General features: G+C 41.9%; 1 protein-coding gene across 3 annotated transcripts in view; it reads left to right on the forward strand.

Moving 5' to 3' along the window:
- The first annotated feature begins 1,537 nt into the window (after window positions 1-1,537).
- cdk18 (cyclin dependent kinase 18) overlaps window positions 1,538-16,840 on the forward strand; it is a 58,905-nt gene continuing 43,602 nt past the window's right edge. Inside the window, exons 1-2 of one of the 3 annotated variants that reach the window (XM_078948080.1) lie at window positions 11,909-12,007; window positions 12,095-12,144. Coding sequence is in view for 1 of the 3 variants with exons in the window: in XM_078948079.1 (XP_078804205.1) it covers window positions 1,553-1,927 (375 nt within the window). In the remaining 2 variants the exon portion in view is untranslated. Of the gene's footprint in view, window positions 2,094-11,908; window positions 12,008-12,094; window positions 12,145-16,840 lie in introns of those variants that run through there. The other 2 variants (XM_078948079.1, XM_023955113.1) reach the window with 2 other exon arrangements.

Consider the following 16,840-nt stretch of genomic DNA (forward strand, 5'->3'; position numbering starts at 1 on the left):
CTGAAACAATCCAGCACATAACTGCAGGATGTAAGATGCTGGCAGGTAAAGCTTACATGGAGCGCCACAATCAAGTGGCTGGAATAATTTACAGGAACATGTGTGCAGAATATGAACTGGAAACCCCAAGATCAAAATGGGAAACACCTCCGAAGGTGGTAGAGAATGAGAGGGCAAAGATCCTGTGGGACTTCCAGATCCAGACTGATACGATGGTAATGGCGAACCAACCAGACATTGTCGTGGTGGATAAAGCACAGAGGAAAGCCGTTGTGGTGGATGTGGCAGTACCAAGCGATGGGAACATCAGGAAGAAGGAACATGAGAAACTGGAGAAATACCAGGGACTCAGAGAAGAACTGGAGAAAGCCTGGAAAGTGAAGGTGACAGTGGTGCCTGTGGTAATTGGAGGACTCGGGGCAGTAACCCCCAAGCTGGAGGAGTGGCTACAACAGATACCTGGAAAGACCTCAGACCTCTCAGTCCAGAAAAGCGCAGTGCTAGGAACAGCTAAGATACTGCGCAGGACCCTCAAGCTCCCAGGCCTCTGGTAGAGGACCCGAGCTTGGAGGAGAAACCACCCGCGGAGGGTGAGAGGGGCGTTTTTTTTTTAAAGTTTATATATATATATATATATATATATATATATATATATATATATATATATATATATATATATATATATATATATATATATATATAAAATATATATATATATAAAATATATATATATATATATATATAAAATATATATATATATAAAATATATATATATATATATATATATATATATATATATATATATATATATAAAATATATATTATGGTATTAAGTTTTCCTACTGTGTTGATGTGGTAAATTAAAGCACTGTGGAACAGATGTTTTTGGGTTTTTTATGACTTAGTTGAATCGAGGTTTAAAAAAATCTCCTCTGATGGAGTAAAAGTGAAGGTAGGAAGTCTGTTATAATAATAAAAATAAAGCTTCGTTAAGCCATTTTTTTTAGTTGTCACAGCCTCGTTTTGACAAAAATGATTAAAAAAAAAGAATTAACTAGTTTAATAATTACTTAATTATAGGTCATAATTAATTGTTCAAAAAATTAATTGCATGACAGCACTAATATGAACTATAATTTTCTATTAAATAAAATGGGTCTTTTTTTTGTTTTTTTAATTAATTCTCATTGGTGAATTCATGGCCCTGAAATAATCCTGATTCACTTGATTGGTAAAAACTACTAGTTATAATTTATAACTGTGATTAAACTGATTTGTTATTTCTTTTCTTTGTTTATTTGTTTGTCTGGAGAAATTCATGTTCGCAGAAGAATCTTTTTAACATTCCTGTGTGAATGGATGTGTTTGTTGCTGTCTGTGCACACGTTCGTCTACATGTGTGTACACGAGCATGCACGCATGTAACTGCAAACATGCAGGTAAACAGAAGACTCCCAGACACAGAGACATCCACTCAGTCTGCATGAAGAAGGTAACATGCGTTTTTCACCAGACCATACAAAAACACTTGCACACGCACGTCCATGCTTGCATGGAGATCGCCAGTGTGTGTGACAATCCTGTCAACACCAGAGGAGGAGGAAGGGATGGGAGGTGGATTCTTCTGCTGGGAATTGGGCTGGGATTGGCTGTTGCCATAGCAAAGAGGGAGGGGTTAGGCCATAGAGAAGTGAGGGAGGGGCTTCATGATTATAAAGGCGTCCAGAGCAGCATTTTCTGCTCTGCTGAGCTCTCCTCGCTGTCACCCTGTCTTTATACAGTCTCTCCTGTTATCTGGCTGGAGAGAGCAGCTCCTTCAGGAGGACGGAAGAAAGGAGAACGCCATCCCCCCCTGACCCCCCACCCCCCACCGCCTTCACTGCCTGTCCATCACTGCGACGGAGCATCCCGTGGATTTATCCCTGCTGTGAGTGACACCTGGGGAGGCGAAACCTGACCAGAGAGAGGCGGGTGGAGGCTCACAACCCCACTCCCTCAAACCTGCTCCTGCATCCATCCATCCATCCATCCATCCATCCATCCATCCACCTGTCTGGCAATCCAGCCGCTGTACAACTGACCTCTGCTCCTCTGTAAGTAATAATCTTTTCCTCACTCTTTTCACCAGAGAGAATCATTTTTTCCTGAAACTCCCTGAACACCTCATGAGGCATTCCAACGATTTTCTAGTAGTTTTGGAGTTTTTTCATTTTGGCATCCTCATCCTGAGAGTTTAAGGAATATGTTAGCAAACTGAAGTCCACTCGTAGTAGAAGAGAATGTTGGGTGTTTTTGGGTGTTTTTTTCACAAATGGGAAGGTCATGACACGGAGTGCGTTTGTCCACACGGCAGTTACATAATCCGTGTGCAGAGGAAAGGTGAAGCAGCACTATAGAAAAAGTTCCACACGTCTGCGCACAAGCTGATGTTTCTGCAACAAGTACCTGTTGGAGCTTCTCAGCCAGGCCCCCCCTTCCCAATCCAGAGCCACTCTCTCATCCCTGATGAGTGTCATGCATTAGTTTTCATGTAACCGTACACAGACTGCTCTCCTGCTCACTGAAGTCCAACTATAATTGCTGCACACACCTCACTGTTTACCTATAGGAGCCTGCAGGAGTAATTGAGTGTCTAATGTGTGTGTGTACGTGAGTGAGTGAGTGATTGAGTGTGTGTTTGTGTGCGTGCACATACCTGCTTCCCTTTTTCCACATCATTACCATGCGCTGTTGAATCATGCAGAGTGGAGTCTGCTGCCGGCTGAAGGGTCAACACAAAAATAGTCCAAGATCTTCATGAGGAACTGCAATGCTGCTGGATGCTCTCTGTCAGAAATGAAAGACGGGGGGTATTTCATGAGACCAGCCCCCCCACACATCCTCCACCAGCAAGGGGGTGGGGGTCACTGTAGCCAAGCATGCCCTTCATGGCTCTTTGGAAAAATGATAAATCTCTGGTTTAATTTAGATTTTGGGAGCTCCTTTGTCAATCATTTATTTGGTCTCCTGCAGCCTGAGGTCTAGTCACGTGCCCGCGCATGGGGGGAAGGGGGGGGGGGGTTGATCCATTCGGGTGCTGTGGGTTTTTGGGTTGTTGGAAAGTCAGAGAGAAGCAGTCACTTCAAGTCGCATCGTAAGGGGAGCACAGGTGTGTCTTGCAGTTTCGTTGAGGCTCAGTGAAAATAAAAAGTAACGGTACTTTGGTGCAGTCACCACAAGGGACGTCGTTCAATTGAAACGTACCATTATTGTGCCAGTGGTAAGTGTATCCTGAAGTGTTTGTAAGGCTGGTGGACGTTGCACGCACTTATAACTCGTGTGAGGCTGTCATACAGTACCCTCATGCGTAGTTGTTCGTAAAGTATTAGTCACAACTGCCCTCACAGCTATATGGGCTTAATGCAGGAGTAAAATGGGCAACTTTTTACAAATCGTGCAAGGAGAGCACACTTATCATGGCAACAGCACGCCAGGCTCCTTGCATAGTCCGCAGGATTTGGGGGAGTTGAAAAAAGGAAAAATTCATAGGACACAACCCCGTTTCACCTATTTTATCCTTACTTACCCGTAAATGTTGCAGGAGTGTTTCCTACGACCCATTGCCTGCAGGAACTGCCTGCAGAGAAAAAAATGTGCATAAACATTTCCGCTGTACAGTCTACGACCATGCTGTTTCATGTGGGTCACCTGTGTGCCTGATCACCTGTCTGCAGGCAGGCGATCAGGCAATAAATTACCAGATTAAGGTAGATTTCATGAGTTATGTAGAAATTCCTGTTCATTAGACAAAATCAATCAATTATGTCTCAAACATTTCTGTGAAAGAGTAATTACCTCCCAAACTTGACAGCTTGATAACTCAGCTCCACCGGCTTCAGCTCCTGCCGTTATGTTTTTGTGATGACGGAGAGAGTCTCACGTCTGTGGGGAAAGGACTCTCCAATGTTCTTGGATTAATTCACATTTGAAGGTTTTTCAGCAGGAATGTCCTTATAAGGTCATGAAACAGGATCTTAATTCAAATCTCAATTTTTGTTGTTCCTGGGTAAGGATCTGTTTGTCCATCTTAATCCGACTGAAGAGGTTGTCTTGCTGCTGTGTTTGGATTTTTTTCTGCTACACAACCAAAGTACTTTTGAGCTTGAGGTAGTAAAGTTACTGAAGAACAGAATTCACGGTTCCATGTGTTTTTTACGCCATCCAGGTCCTGAAACTGTACCTCTGTCTTATTATCACACTACCGCCACCTTGCTTGTTCTGTTAAGATGGATCAATTATTTTCTGCTGCTCTTGAGCTTTAGGTAATCAAGTGGCTGAAGAACAGAATTCCTGGTTCCATCAGTTATATTACATCTAAGCCTCACACCATTATACTGCCACCACCATGTGTGCTCTAATGTTTGGAGACATTGATTATTTTTGTGGAACACATCCAAAGTACTCTTGAGCCTGAGGTTATAAAGGGGTTGAAGGACAGAATTTACAGTTCCATTCAAATTTACATCATCTGAAACTGGAATTGAATCGGTTAGTTCAAAAGGGGCCCAAGTCCAAGAGGTTTGTTTTTCCAGGAAAGGATTTTAATTGCATGGCTTAAAGGGAGGCTACACCAAATGATAATACTTTACCCAGATTTAGCACCAGTTCATAGCTTACAAATGCTATTATATGAAGCACCTCACTTTTATAATTTCAGAGGACTAGCAAACTAAAGTCTCTGGACTTGGGCCCTTCTTGAATTAAACGGGCGCTGCCATATTGGAGAACTAGTGCTGCCATCTATGGGATAAAGCAAAACCCACGCAAGATTGTGGACTTGGGCCCCTTTTGAACTAACGGATTCAATTCTGTCTTACACCATCACACTACCACCACCATGCTTGCTCTAATGTTCAATGGATCGATTATTTTTCTGCTACACATCCAAAGAACTACTGAGATTTAGGTAATCAAGAGACTGAAGAACCGCATCATCCAGGTCCTGAACTTGTACTGTCACACCATCATACTACCACCACCATCCTTGCTCTAATGTTTGGGTGGATGGATTGCTACACATCCAAAGTATTTTTGAGCTTTAGGTAATCTAGGGACTGAGGAACAGGTTTCACTGTTCCATCAGTTTTTACATCGTCTAGGTCTTGAAACTGTAAAACAGCTTCACACCATCACACTACCACCACAATGCTTGCTCTAATATTTGGAAATAGAAATTAGTTTGTGTCCAGATGTAACTGGATTGGTTCTCTCGAGGTGCTATTTTACAATCAGTTGTATTTATAGTATCAGGTTGTAAATCTCAGCTGGTAAATGGTTTTATTTATGGATTATGGTGCATTATATTGAGTTAACCTGTCCATAAAACGTGGGTTTAGTTGCCTTCTCTGATTTAATACTTAAAAAAAAAAGAATGATTATCCGCTCTGAGTTTAAAAAAAACCTAACAGTTCCACTATTGGTGGTACTTTAAATAGGTTGGAGCCGTTGGATCAGTTCCCCAACAGACGGGTTTTATTGCACTCTGAGTTGAAATTTCATGTTTAGCCTTTTTCCTTAAAAAGCTGTAACCTAGACAAGGTAACAATGTTTACATAAGCAGCTTATTATCTAGTCTCTGATTCACCACACAGCCCCAGGCCCACTCAGCCATGATAATGTGAGGACAGACCCACCGTATTCAACAATAGCTCTGGCACCGTCACTAAAACAGCTCTTGGAGGCGGACAAACGTTTGGCAATCCAGGCCCCCTGGAAGATTAAGTGCCGCAGAAAAGCAGCAGCGTTTCTCGACCATGTATCTCATTACGGGAGACTCAACTGATCCTCATCGTGTGTCAACGTGTCACACAACGGACATGTTTTCTCAAACAACACAAAGATCCACTACAAAAGGTTTCGTGCAACACGAATGATTTTTCAAACATTAAAGGGGGAATCAATTGTGATACAAAGCAGCAAAAATGTTTCTCTCATTAAGGCATTTATGGCATCATGACAACCAAACACATTTGCCTTAAAATGATTTGTGGAGGTGAACTTGTGTCTTTAGTTTGACCTTCAGGTATGTCAAAAATCAACAAAAACCCTCATGTTGAAGTAAAACCTAATGGCTGCTTTATTTTTACCTTTTTGCCCAGGGAAACATTAAAACGTTGATCTAACTTTGGGTTTTTGACAACGAAACATCCCTAAATAAGTGTGAAGCAATTTGACAAGTACATATTCATATGTTTCTACAAATTGAACCAAACATCACAAACAAATAGGATATTGCATAAATGGCAGCTGCTTGTTCACATGAAAAGAAACATGCAAACTAGTGATTATAAATCATAGATTGGCAGATCCAGTGTTTTTAATCAGAAAATTCCTGCACGATTGAAAAATCCGAAAGCAGGAGCGACTGCCTCTGCTGCATCTTTGAATTTAGGTGCACAAACCACAACAAAACACTGCGTTTAAAATGAACACAATGAAAAAAGCCCCAAAGCATACAAAGTGTTTTTGTGCATGTTTTCCTCACGCACAGCCAGCACCCCTCTGAATGTCTCTGCAGGTGGGCGGGCAGCGCATTTGCAGCTGAGCAGTCCTGCTAATTTTAACTTCTTCACCTTATCTGAAAACGCCAGCGCTTCGGAAGGAAAGAGCTGTTTGAGCGGGAAACCCATCCTTTGCTCTTTTGTGTTTATTTGCAACCAAAGTCCGGTTCTTGTAGATTTGATGGACTTAAAGTGTGAAGCAACTGCTTGGGATTAAAGGCCTAAAAAACCGCCTTGGGAAATGCATCATGGGTTGTTTGTGAAGGGTGAGAGGTAAGCCGTGAGTCAGAGCAGCTACGACCGTCGGCTAAAACCTGAGGGAAAACTCCCAACGCACCTGAACGTTCACACACACCGCGGAACGATGCAGCCTGACAGATGTGCAGCTGGGAAGTGGCGAACAGACTTTCTGACCGCCACCTTCAGGAGCTCTGTTTTTCAGTATTCCTGTCGGCTTGTTCTAAAGTCTTATCAGAGTTGTTACAACAAAATGCCACCTTTAAAAAATCAGACATCAGATTACTGCTGGCATCCAGTAAAGGGCAGTGGACAAAGTCCAACAAATGTGGGACATTTGGTGAGCAGATTCTGTGTCATGATCACAGTAATAGTAAGAGGATGTCACACAACCACTAAATACGAATATATATATACGTGGAAAAAGTTTTAAAAAGTTATGCTCTTTATGTAAAATTTTCACAGATTTATTACGAAAGAACAACAATAAAACCACAGAAGACATACGAATGAACTACACAAAGAACATCTAAATGAACAGAAAATTTTCAACTGACCCAAAATTCATGCATAATTATGTAAATGTATTGTGATATGTGGGCTGTATACACGATGTGAAAGTTGTACACCGGTGGTAGATGTGTGTAAAGTCCATTAGACTTACCTAATTTGCGTATGCATCTTGCAAAAATCATGCACAAGTATCTTACAAGTGTAAGATTTACGTAATAAAATGTTTATAAAGATGTCAAATATGCATAAACGGCGTAATTCTCCACCAACCAATGATTTTGAACAACTCAAAACTGAATTCACGTTAAGACCAATGGGTCGAAACCCTAAACGGACATCTATCTGCACATCGACAAATGACAAACGCAAGAAACATTTATGAATTACGTATATCATGCATGTATCACGAAAGACCGAAATTTCCTATGTGGAAGATGTGCAAAATGTATGCAGTGGCTGTGTGACACGGCCTAACGGAGGAGACGCTGGTCACAGCCGTTTAAATAACCGAGTGAAAGGAAGAACTCAACAATTGCAGGGAGAGTGAAAATAGTCAAAACGAGAAGAAGCAGGGACAAAAAATCTTCATTAATGCACCTTTTCTACATAATCTTTGTGCTAAATTGTATAAATTCACACTTTAGACTCGAGGCTGATTTCCACCTTCTGAGCTGCGTCTCCATCGATCATTAATCAGTTAGAATGTTTACATGACCTCATGTCTGCGTCTGACGTCCGTCTCTCCCCAACGCAAGTTTTACACAGGAGTTCTATTTTAGTCTATGGACAAATTTGCAGCAAAAAGCTGGAGAAATGGGAAACGGGTCCGGGATTCACAATGAAAAACATTATACTTTTAAAATAAAAGTGTATGACTTTATTATTTGGTGACGTGTCCGTGCGTTAACACACGTTAACACAGCAGATAACACCGGTGTCCATTTTCACCATGGAAAGTTTAATTTTGGAAGTATAAACTCAGAAAGAAGGAATGACCGTTTCTGCTGCGTCTTTGAATTTATGACACAAGACACGCGTTTTACAAGGACTTAGTGAGGAAGTAGAGAGCATGGGGCCTGTTTGCCAAAGAACCACTCGTCGACACGGCAGGACAAATCACTCCTCTGGGAGCCAGGAGGGACAGACTGGAGATGCAATGAAGACTATGCAAACCAGGGATGATCAACTCCAGGGGGGTATTCCAGAAAGCAGGTTATGCTAGCTCCCACGGTAAGTTTGAGGCTAAGGAAGTTGATAACCTCAGTTTTTGGTTCCAGAAATGGAGGCATGTTTCAGGGTAGGTCAAGTTGCCATGGCAACTCATGCTCTGAACATAACCTGGTCGGGAGCAGGTTTAGTTGAAGCTTAGTTTGTTGTCAGAGAGGTGAAGCAGCATGGCGTGTCGATTTAAAGATGATTTAGTGGATGAAGAAGCTCAGATAATACTTTTTCCACCGTGAGAGGGTGATAAGATCACATATGAATGTTGGAAAATTAAACTTTTTTACTTTTATCTAACATAGTTATTTGCTTCAGTTAAGATAACTCATTTGTTTGTTAAGTCAGTTTAAAAATAACACACAGTTATCAGACAGTTATTTTACTTTCATTCAAATTAATTCAATTAAGTAGGTGTAACGTTGGTCCTGCTGTTAGATCGGCACCGCAAAGGATTGTGGGATACCATTTGCTTTGCCTGTCTGGACGGATTTTGGTTTAAGTGTGGCTTTTTGACCAAATGTTTTTAGTTGTTTAGCTGTTTTACTGTGTTTTGCCATGTTTTGCTGAGTTGTTTAGTCCTACTGTGCTTATGTCTCTGCACCATGAGTAAGAGTGAATGAGAGGATGATGAGTTTATATTCCACCCTTACTGATGAGTCCTATAGTGATATTGATGGAAAATTCTTTATTGAAGTTGTGCGTAACGTGCATTCTTTTCCCATCCTTTTTATTGTTATAAAAATGAGCATATCTGCCGGCTCAAACTTAGACATATGAGAGATCAAGAAATATAATTAATTAAGATGGAAAAAATATTAATTGAATTGGAGTAATATGACATTTAGTTAGATAAATACATAAATTTGAGTTGTATAAACAATTATTGTGTTTTTATAGACGTAAGAAATTATGTTGATTAAATTTAACTTGATTATTTGTTACCAATAGAAGTAATTCATTTAAGGTGGCAAAATTGGATAAGTTATATATATATGAGTCACAGGGAAAATGGAAATAAGATCAGAAACTCCTGTGTTTACTTTGTCTGTTCTTACTACAAGCAGAAACTCTTTTTTTTGATGATGCAGCCGTATTACTTTTTTGATGGACGTATAATCTTCATACGCCGTCATTAAAACCTCAGACTCCGTCTCACTAAAGTGTAACGCTTTCTTTTTTTCCACGCGTTTCCATGGTGACTCCAGAAATCGGCGATCCATTGAGAATGTCTTTATGTACTTGACATGCACGTGCATTAACCCAGGGTTACCAAGTCGGGCGTAATTACGCCAACTCATATCCGGTCTTTTGGAACCGACATACCCCGAATAAGCAAGTTCAGGCGGATTTCAGCCAGAGTTCAGGCTTAAAGTCAGGCTAGTTTAAACATGCTTCCTGGAATACCCCCCAGGCCTTGAGTGCCTGTTTATTTGCATTATTTCCAGATATTCAAGCCCTACTCATGACTGGTTACCCTGCTTAAGGTGTGTCCAGCCAATTTGAACATGCCAGAGCAGGGTATGTTGGAAAACATGCATGGAGTTACCCATCGCTGATAAACTATCTGACAAATGTGAGACAGGGAGACACACTCCAGTGTAAATTTGCCATCATTCCAAAGCCTTAATCCCATGTACCCATAGAGCAGGGGTGTCAAACCCATTTTCACTGAGGGCCGCATCAGCATAGTGGCTGTCCTCAAAGGGCCAAATATAACTCATACATGTAACTAAATGTAATGACAAATAAACATAACTACTCCTTAATGTTCAATAACTCATTTGTTTATTTATTTACTATACCTTTTTAAAGTGACAATTACAGTTGCATACATGTTTGTTACTCTGGCATAAATCCTTTTACATTTGATTCTGTCAGGTTAGGTTATATGGACAGTGTTTAAGTCCTAATGTATAGTTGCCCAATCTAATATTTCAAGTCCAATTCTCCCTAGATATGAATAAATACACACCAATTTTCCTTTTTTATTTTAAGAAATTAAACACTTTTATGCGCATGCGGGCCACATAAAATGACATGGCGGGCCACATTTGGCCCGCGGGCCTTGAGTTTGACTTGTGCCATAGAGGAGCTGACCGATATGAATGCTGTGGATTTTTAGATTGTCCAGGCCTGTAGAGGGTCGTAGACGAGAAGGAAAGTATCTTAAAGGGAGTGTAGGCGTGTCTTGCAGTGTTCACCACCACCTGTTGCTTGCAACATGCCTATAGAAAAAAAATGGGCCAAGACCCAAGTAAAAAACAGAGGATTTCAGGAGTGAGCTTTCATTTTTTTTTTTTTTTGTATTAATGTGATGCAATGCTGCACATATTTTTAACGAACTGCAAGCAGAACTGGAATCTCTCCAACTCCATTCACCTTAACTTTAGCACAACCTCCCATACGAGGTTGAAAATGTCGGCAGACCTGAAATGTTAGCCAAGTTTGAGTTGTCTCCCACATTTGGAAAACTCATCTGTTGAATCGGGTTGAGAGAAAGCCCTACAGCCATGACGCAGATTGCAACATTTCTTGGGAAAACAAAGGTTTAGAATCTGGGCCTGTGGAACAGCAGCAGTGCTCCTCAGCCAAGGAGCAACGCGTCTAAGCTTCAGCCTCGCAAGCTGCAGCTATTGCTGACCTACATATTTCTTAGGTCAGCAGGACGTTGCGTAATTCTGTTTTATAGTGTGCCCTTTCAGACTGATCTGAATCATCTCGTGCTTCCATTCAAAACAAATGTCCTTAAAACTGAGGTTGTCTGAAAACAGCAGCCCTGAGTCGTTGATTCTCATTTTGCTTTTGACTCTTGATTTTTTTCTTTCTGTAAAGATTTTGTTTTTATTTCAGATTCTGATGCATCCACACAGATTGCTTTAAATCTCATCTTTTATATGGATAAACCTTTTAGAGAAAAAAGCTCAGAACTACTGCCAATACTCCCGTCTACAAATTTCTCATGAACTACTGCTGTTCTGCAGAAACTATGTCCTAGCAAAAAAAATGGCTAAAAACAACACAACCAAGATCACGTAGAACATTAGAGTGGAATTTTAATAAGAGAATGGGTTCCTTTGAAAGGATTTGTTTAGTTACATTCTCTGCGTTTGCATTTGGATTAAGCTTTTAAACATTTCACAAAGGTAACCTCCACTGTAAACACTGAGACTACTGTGTTATGGTAAACTATCAAATGCATTAAACACCCCTTGGTGGTCTGATAGTGACCTCAGCTCTGCTCTTCACGTAGAGGACAGTGGAGCTACTGTTGATAGGGGAGCAATGGTGCATATCGACACACACACAAGGGGTTTATTGTTTCTGTCACAAATTTTATCGCATTTACTACAAACAACCTTTTTTTTAAAAAATCTGCTCTGTGTTTGTTAAACTCTCAGAAGGAAGGAACCAGGCAAGATGAATCGAGTGCCGATAAAGGATTTCAGAGGAGAAAACAAGGCTGAGGTTGTTGTCTCATGAGGTTTGACTTCCAAATAGTAAGAAGGGGAAGGGAAAAATCTTTATTGGACTTGATTCCCACATGGACAAGGCCAGCATGTAACACCAGGTGTCATCTCACACAGATGTCCAGCTGATCCATGCCTGAAATCGGTTGGGCAGAAAGCGGCAGCAGGTCAGTTGGTCTGGACTTTTTCCTTTACAACACTGTGTGACACGTCCGGAGGAATTGATTCTCACGCTGGGGCATGAAGAGGGCCTTCAGACGGTTTTCTCTGATGCACCAGGACTGTAATCTGTTCTTGCTTTAAGGCAACAGCATAAAAGAGTCATCCGGGAAAGGTTTGGGAGTGTTTCCAAACCTATAAACTTCGTGTTGAAACCACTTTTTCAGTGGAGTTGACTTTTATTTTCCTTTTCAAGTGTCTTTATTGTATTTTTCGTCCTCACAGCCACCATGAAGGTAGGTTGTTGACAGTGATTAGTGGAGCTACAGTTTCCAAAATAATTAGCCGCTATTTCATCAGGTGACTTCGTTCTTGTGTTCTGTGACTTATTTAGAAACCTCTGTTGGTATATTCTCAGTATCTGTTCTTACTTCAATAGTTTTGTTTAGTTGCTCATTTTTTTGTTTGTTTATATATTTAGTTAGTTAGACATTTGTCTGGTCACTTGCATTTGTTTCCTCCCTCTAAACCACGTTGTGACACATTTCAGCAACTCTCTCAATTTCCTCATATTATTTAGATATAATCACACACTACTTGATCTGAAAAGTAACTGGGTCAGTAGCTGAATTAATTACTCTACAATAGAATCAAGTAGTAAACAGTAAAATAACAAATTCCTTAGGAATTTCAAGGATTTACATTACCATGAAAAAACAAGTTTATTTTCTGGATCAGTTTTCACAATTCAAATGGAGCTGAAATAGACCTGTATATGTACAGACTTGTATTTAACCTTTAATTTTTGTGACATAAGATTTTGTTCACAGCCGGAAGAAAATTTTAATAACATAAAGTGTGCTCAACTCTTTCATCCAAATTAAAAAAAAAAATCAGAAACTGGTCTGGTTTACATCTATACCTGTTTTCTGGATGTCAACAAAATTTCTTCGGGACGTCATGGTCATACTGTTCACCCTATGTGCACATTCTTAACTCAATGGATTAGAAGTACGGTATGCACTATAAAGTGCACTTTAACCCCCCCCCCCCCCCCCCCCCCTTTTTAATGACAGTTTTCCTTCTAATCCAGAACGCTTTATATGTATATATAATTTTTTGGTTATGTTTACTGATGACACATAACGCAAAATTTCTGTTTTTTTACACGTTTACGAGTGTTGGACTGTTTATTTTTAAGTAGTAATAACTAGATTATGTGTCAGCGTAGTCACAGTTACGTTTGTTTTAGAGCAGGGGCCCTCACACTTGTTTTTGGCATGTAAGAATAACTCAAACTACACAGTAAGAGTACACAAATCTTTGTGAGTATATAGCTTGTTGTGTATGTGTATTAATATTATTTTTGTAGTAACAGATACGGTGGCCCCTGGTCTGGGGGCAGGGCTTGTGAAGGGCCTGCCTCTGGAGGACACTGCTGCCTGAGTGGGCTCCAATTCCTTCGGTCGGTAACAGGCGCCTTGGCAGGATGGCTGGGTCAGACGGGGTGTCTCTGTCTCGCTTCCAGTCGAGGAGGTACACTGGCCGGCCCGGGTCTGAAATGCTCCTGCGGGCGGGACTGGTCCTCCGCCTGGGACCCGGCACACAGTAGAGGCGCCTGTGTTCGCGTTGAGTGAACACAGGCGTCATCACTCATCATTGAGTGATGAGGACCTTGACCATGCTGACAGGATACAAAATGAAATTCACTTAACCGATGATGTCCCAGTTACTCAGCCCTACAGGCGGGTACCACCCACTCAGTACAAGGAGGTCAAAGATCATATTGCACAACTTTTAAGGAAGGGGGTAATCCAAGAAAGTACCAGTGCTTATGCGTCCCCGATTGTACTAGTGCGAAAAGCAGACAACAGCTTGAGACTGTGTGTGGATTACAGACGCCTCAATGCCAAAACCCGACGCGATGCCTTTCCATTGCCTCGGATCGATGAGTGCTTTGATGCTTTGCACGGGGCAAAATTTTTCTCAACCATCGATCTCGCTAGTGGCTATCATCAGGTTGCAGTACATGAGAATGACAGGCACAAAACAGCCTTTATAACACCTTTTGGGCTATTTGAGTACACTAGACTGCCTTTTGGAGTCTGCAATGGGCCAGCAACTTTTCAACGACTCATGCAGGCTACTATGAGTGACTTAGTCTTCCAGATCATGCTTGTGTACTTGGATGACATTTTGGTCTACTCACCAACGTTCGATGGGCATTTGACTCGGTTACAGACTGTGTTTCAGAGGCTCAGGGAAACAGGATTAAAGGTGAAGGTGGAAAAATGTAATTTCCTCCAATCAAGCGTGCGGTTTCTGGGCCACCAGATTTCCGCTGATGGAATAGGCACAGATCTGGGCTTTTGCAGTTACTACCGCCGGTTTTTGCAGGGTTTTTCGCAACTGGCAGGTCCCTTACATGATGCGGTCAATACCTGCCTGAATCAGAGTAACATGTCTAGGTCGAAAAATCTGTTTAAAAGTGTTTGGACTGCAGAATGTCAAGATTCCTTTGAGGAGCTTAAAGAGAGACTGACCAGTGCCCCTCTACTCGGGTATGCTAACTTTTCCCTCCCATTTATCTTGGAGACAGACGCCAGCAGTTTAGGACTAGGAGCAGTCCTCTATCAGATTCAAGATGGGGAGAAGCGTGTTATAGCATATGCCAGTAGGAGACTGAGAGGTGCAGAGAAGAATGATCGGAATTACAGCAGCATGAAGCTTGAGCTTCTCGCTTTAAAGTGGGCTGTATCTGAAAAGTTCAGAGGTTATCTTTTGGGGGCCAAATTTACTGTGATGACAGACAATAATCCCCTGTGTCATCTCGACTCAGCAAGGTTGGGCGCCGTTGAACAGCGCTGGATAGCACAGTTGGCCCCGTTTGACTTTGACGTTCGTTATCGCCCTGGGAGATGTAACGCAGCAGCAGATGCACTGTCTAGGCAGCCGTTAGCAGGGGAGCCGGAAACAAATGGTGACGAGGAGTTTGATGGATGTATATCCATTTGCAACATGATTCAGAGAGGCACATCCCTTGACCCAGATTTAGTGTGTGAAGGTATCAAGTGCTGTCAGGTTAGAGAGATGCGGGCTACAGCTGCTGAGCAGGTTGTTGAGAACAAAGATCTTCAAGGTAACACGCCAACTCTGCCAGGTTACTCAAAAGAAGAGTTGAGGCAGTTTCAACAAACAGACCCAACCATTAAGTCCTTTTGTCAGTTTTGGGATCAGAAGACAAAACCCACTTATCAGCAAAGGAGGAGTTTAGCTAAACCCGTCATCTCCCTGCTCAGACAGTGGTCAAGAATTATAGATGTAGATGGATTGTTATATCGTGTTATTGAGGATGATCACAAACTTGAGTGTCAACAACTTCTTTTGCCCGAATGTTTGAAAGACTCAGTACTTGAAAGTGTGCATAATCAGATGGGTCATCAAGGAATAGAGCGCACGCAGAACCTTTTGAAACAGAGGTGTTTCTGGGTTGGGATGTATGAAGATGTCGAGCGGTGGGTGAAACAGTGTGAAAGATGTATACTCACCAAACTGCCACAACCTCACATAGGTACCCCTATGAAACATTTTCTTGCTACACGCCCTCTTGAGGTAGTTGCAGTGGATTTTACGTTGTTGGAGCCAGCTTCCGATGGTCGAGAGAATGTGTTAGTTGTAACTGATGTTTTCACCAAATTTACACAGGCGTTTCCAACACGAGATCAAAAAGCTGATACCACTGCGAAGGTCTTGCTCAGAGAGTGGTTTATGAAGTATGGGGTACCTGAGAGGTTACATTCCGATCAGGGAAGGAACTTTGAGAGTGAGGTCATTCAGGAACTGTGTAAATTGTATGGAGTTAAGAAAACGCGCACCACACCCCATCATCCCCAGGGTAATGCCCAGTGTGAGCGTTTTAATAGGACTCTGCATGACCTCCTGCGCACGCTCCCACCAGAGAAAAAACGTAGGTGGCCTGAGTATTTGCCAGAGTTGATTTATGCCTACAATGTAACTCCACACGCCACCACGGGGTACTCACCGTACTATCTCCTGTATGGGGTACATCCACACCTCCCTGTAGATGCGTTGTTAAATCAAGATCAGGTGGTAGATAGAAAACATGACTGGTTGGTGGTTCATCAGGAACGTCTGCATGAGGCCCATAACAGAACTAGGCAGTATTCTGAACAAAAAGCTGCAGAACGGCTTGAACTGGAGAAGAGCAAAGTTCACTGTCCTCCTGTGGAAATAGGTCAATTAGTTTATCTCCGTCAGTGGCCCCAGGGTAGAAACAAAATTCAGGATGCCTGGAGTTCAGTGATTTACCGGGTCCTGGATGTGCAAGACAGCACACACACTGTTGAGCCATTGGAGGGTGGTTCCATCAAAAGGGTCCATCGAGTAAACCTAAGACCCTGTCCAGGCCCAGTTCCAGCACCAAGGAAATTGAAAAAGGACACTTCCACTTCTACTATAGCTGCTCCTGTGGAAGTTCGTAAAGAGAATCTGGAGTCAGACCCAGATTATGTACTGTTGGAGGAAACAACTTATCCACATTTGGACCAAGAACTGAACACAGACACTGATGGTGTTCCTGATTGCCAGGTCTTGGAGTCCTGGAGCACTGGTGGAACGGTTGATGGTGGAACACCTCTCCCAGGTTCAGAACTAAAGGACATTGTGACAAACAGCATGTCTGGA

The sequence above is a fragment of the Oryzias latipes genome, chromosome 5, assembly GCF_053564925.1.
Source record: "Oryzias latipes strain Hd-rR chromosome 5, Olatipes_Hd-rR_3.1".
In the NCBI taxonomy this organism is placed as follows: Eukaryota; Metazoa; Chordata; class Actinopteri; order Beloniformes; family Adrianichthyidae; genus Oryzias; species Oryzias latipes.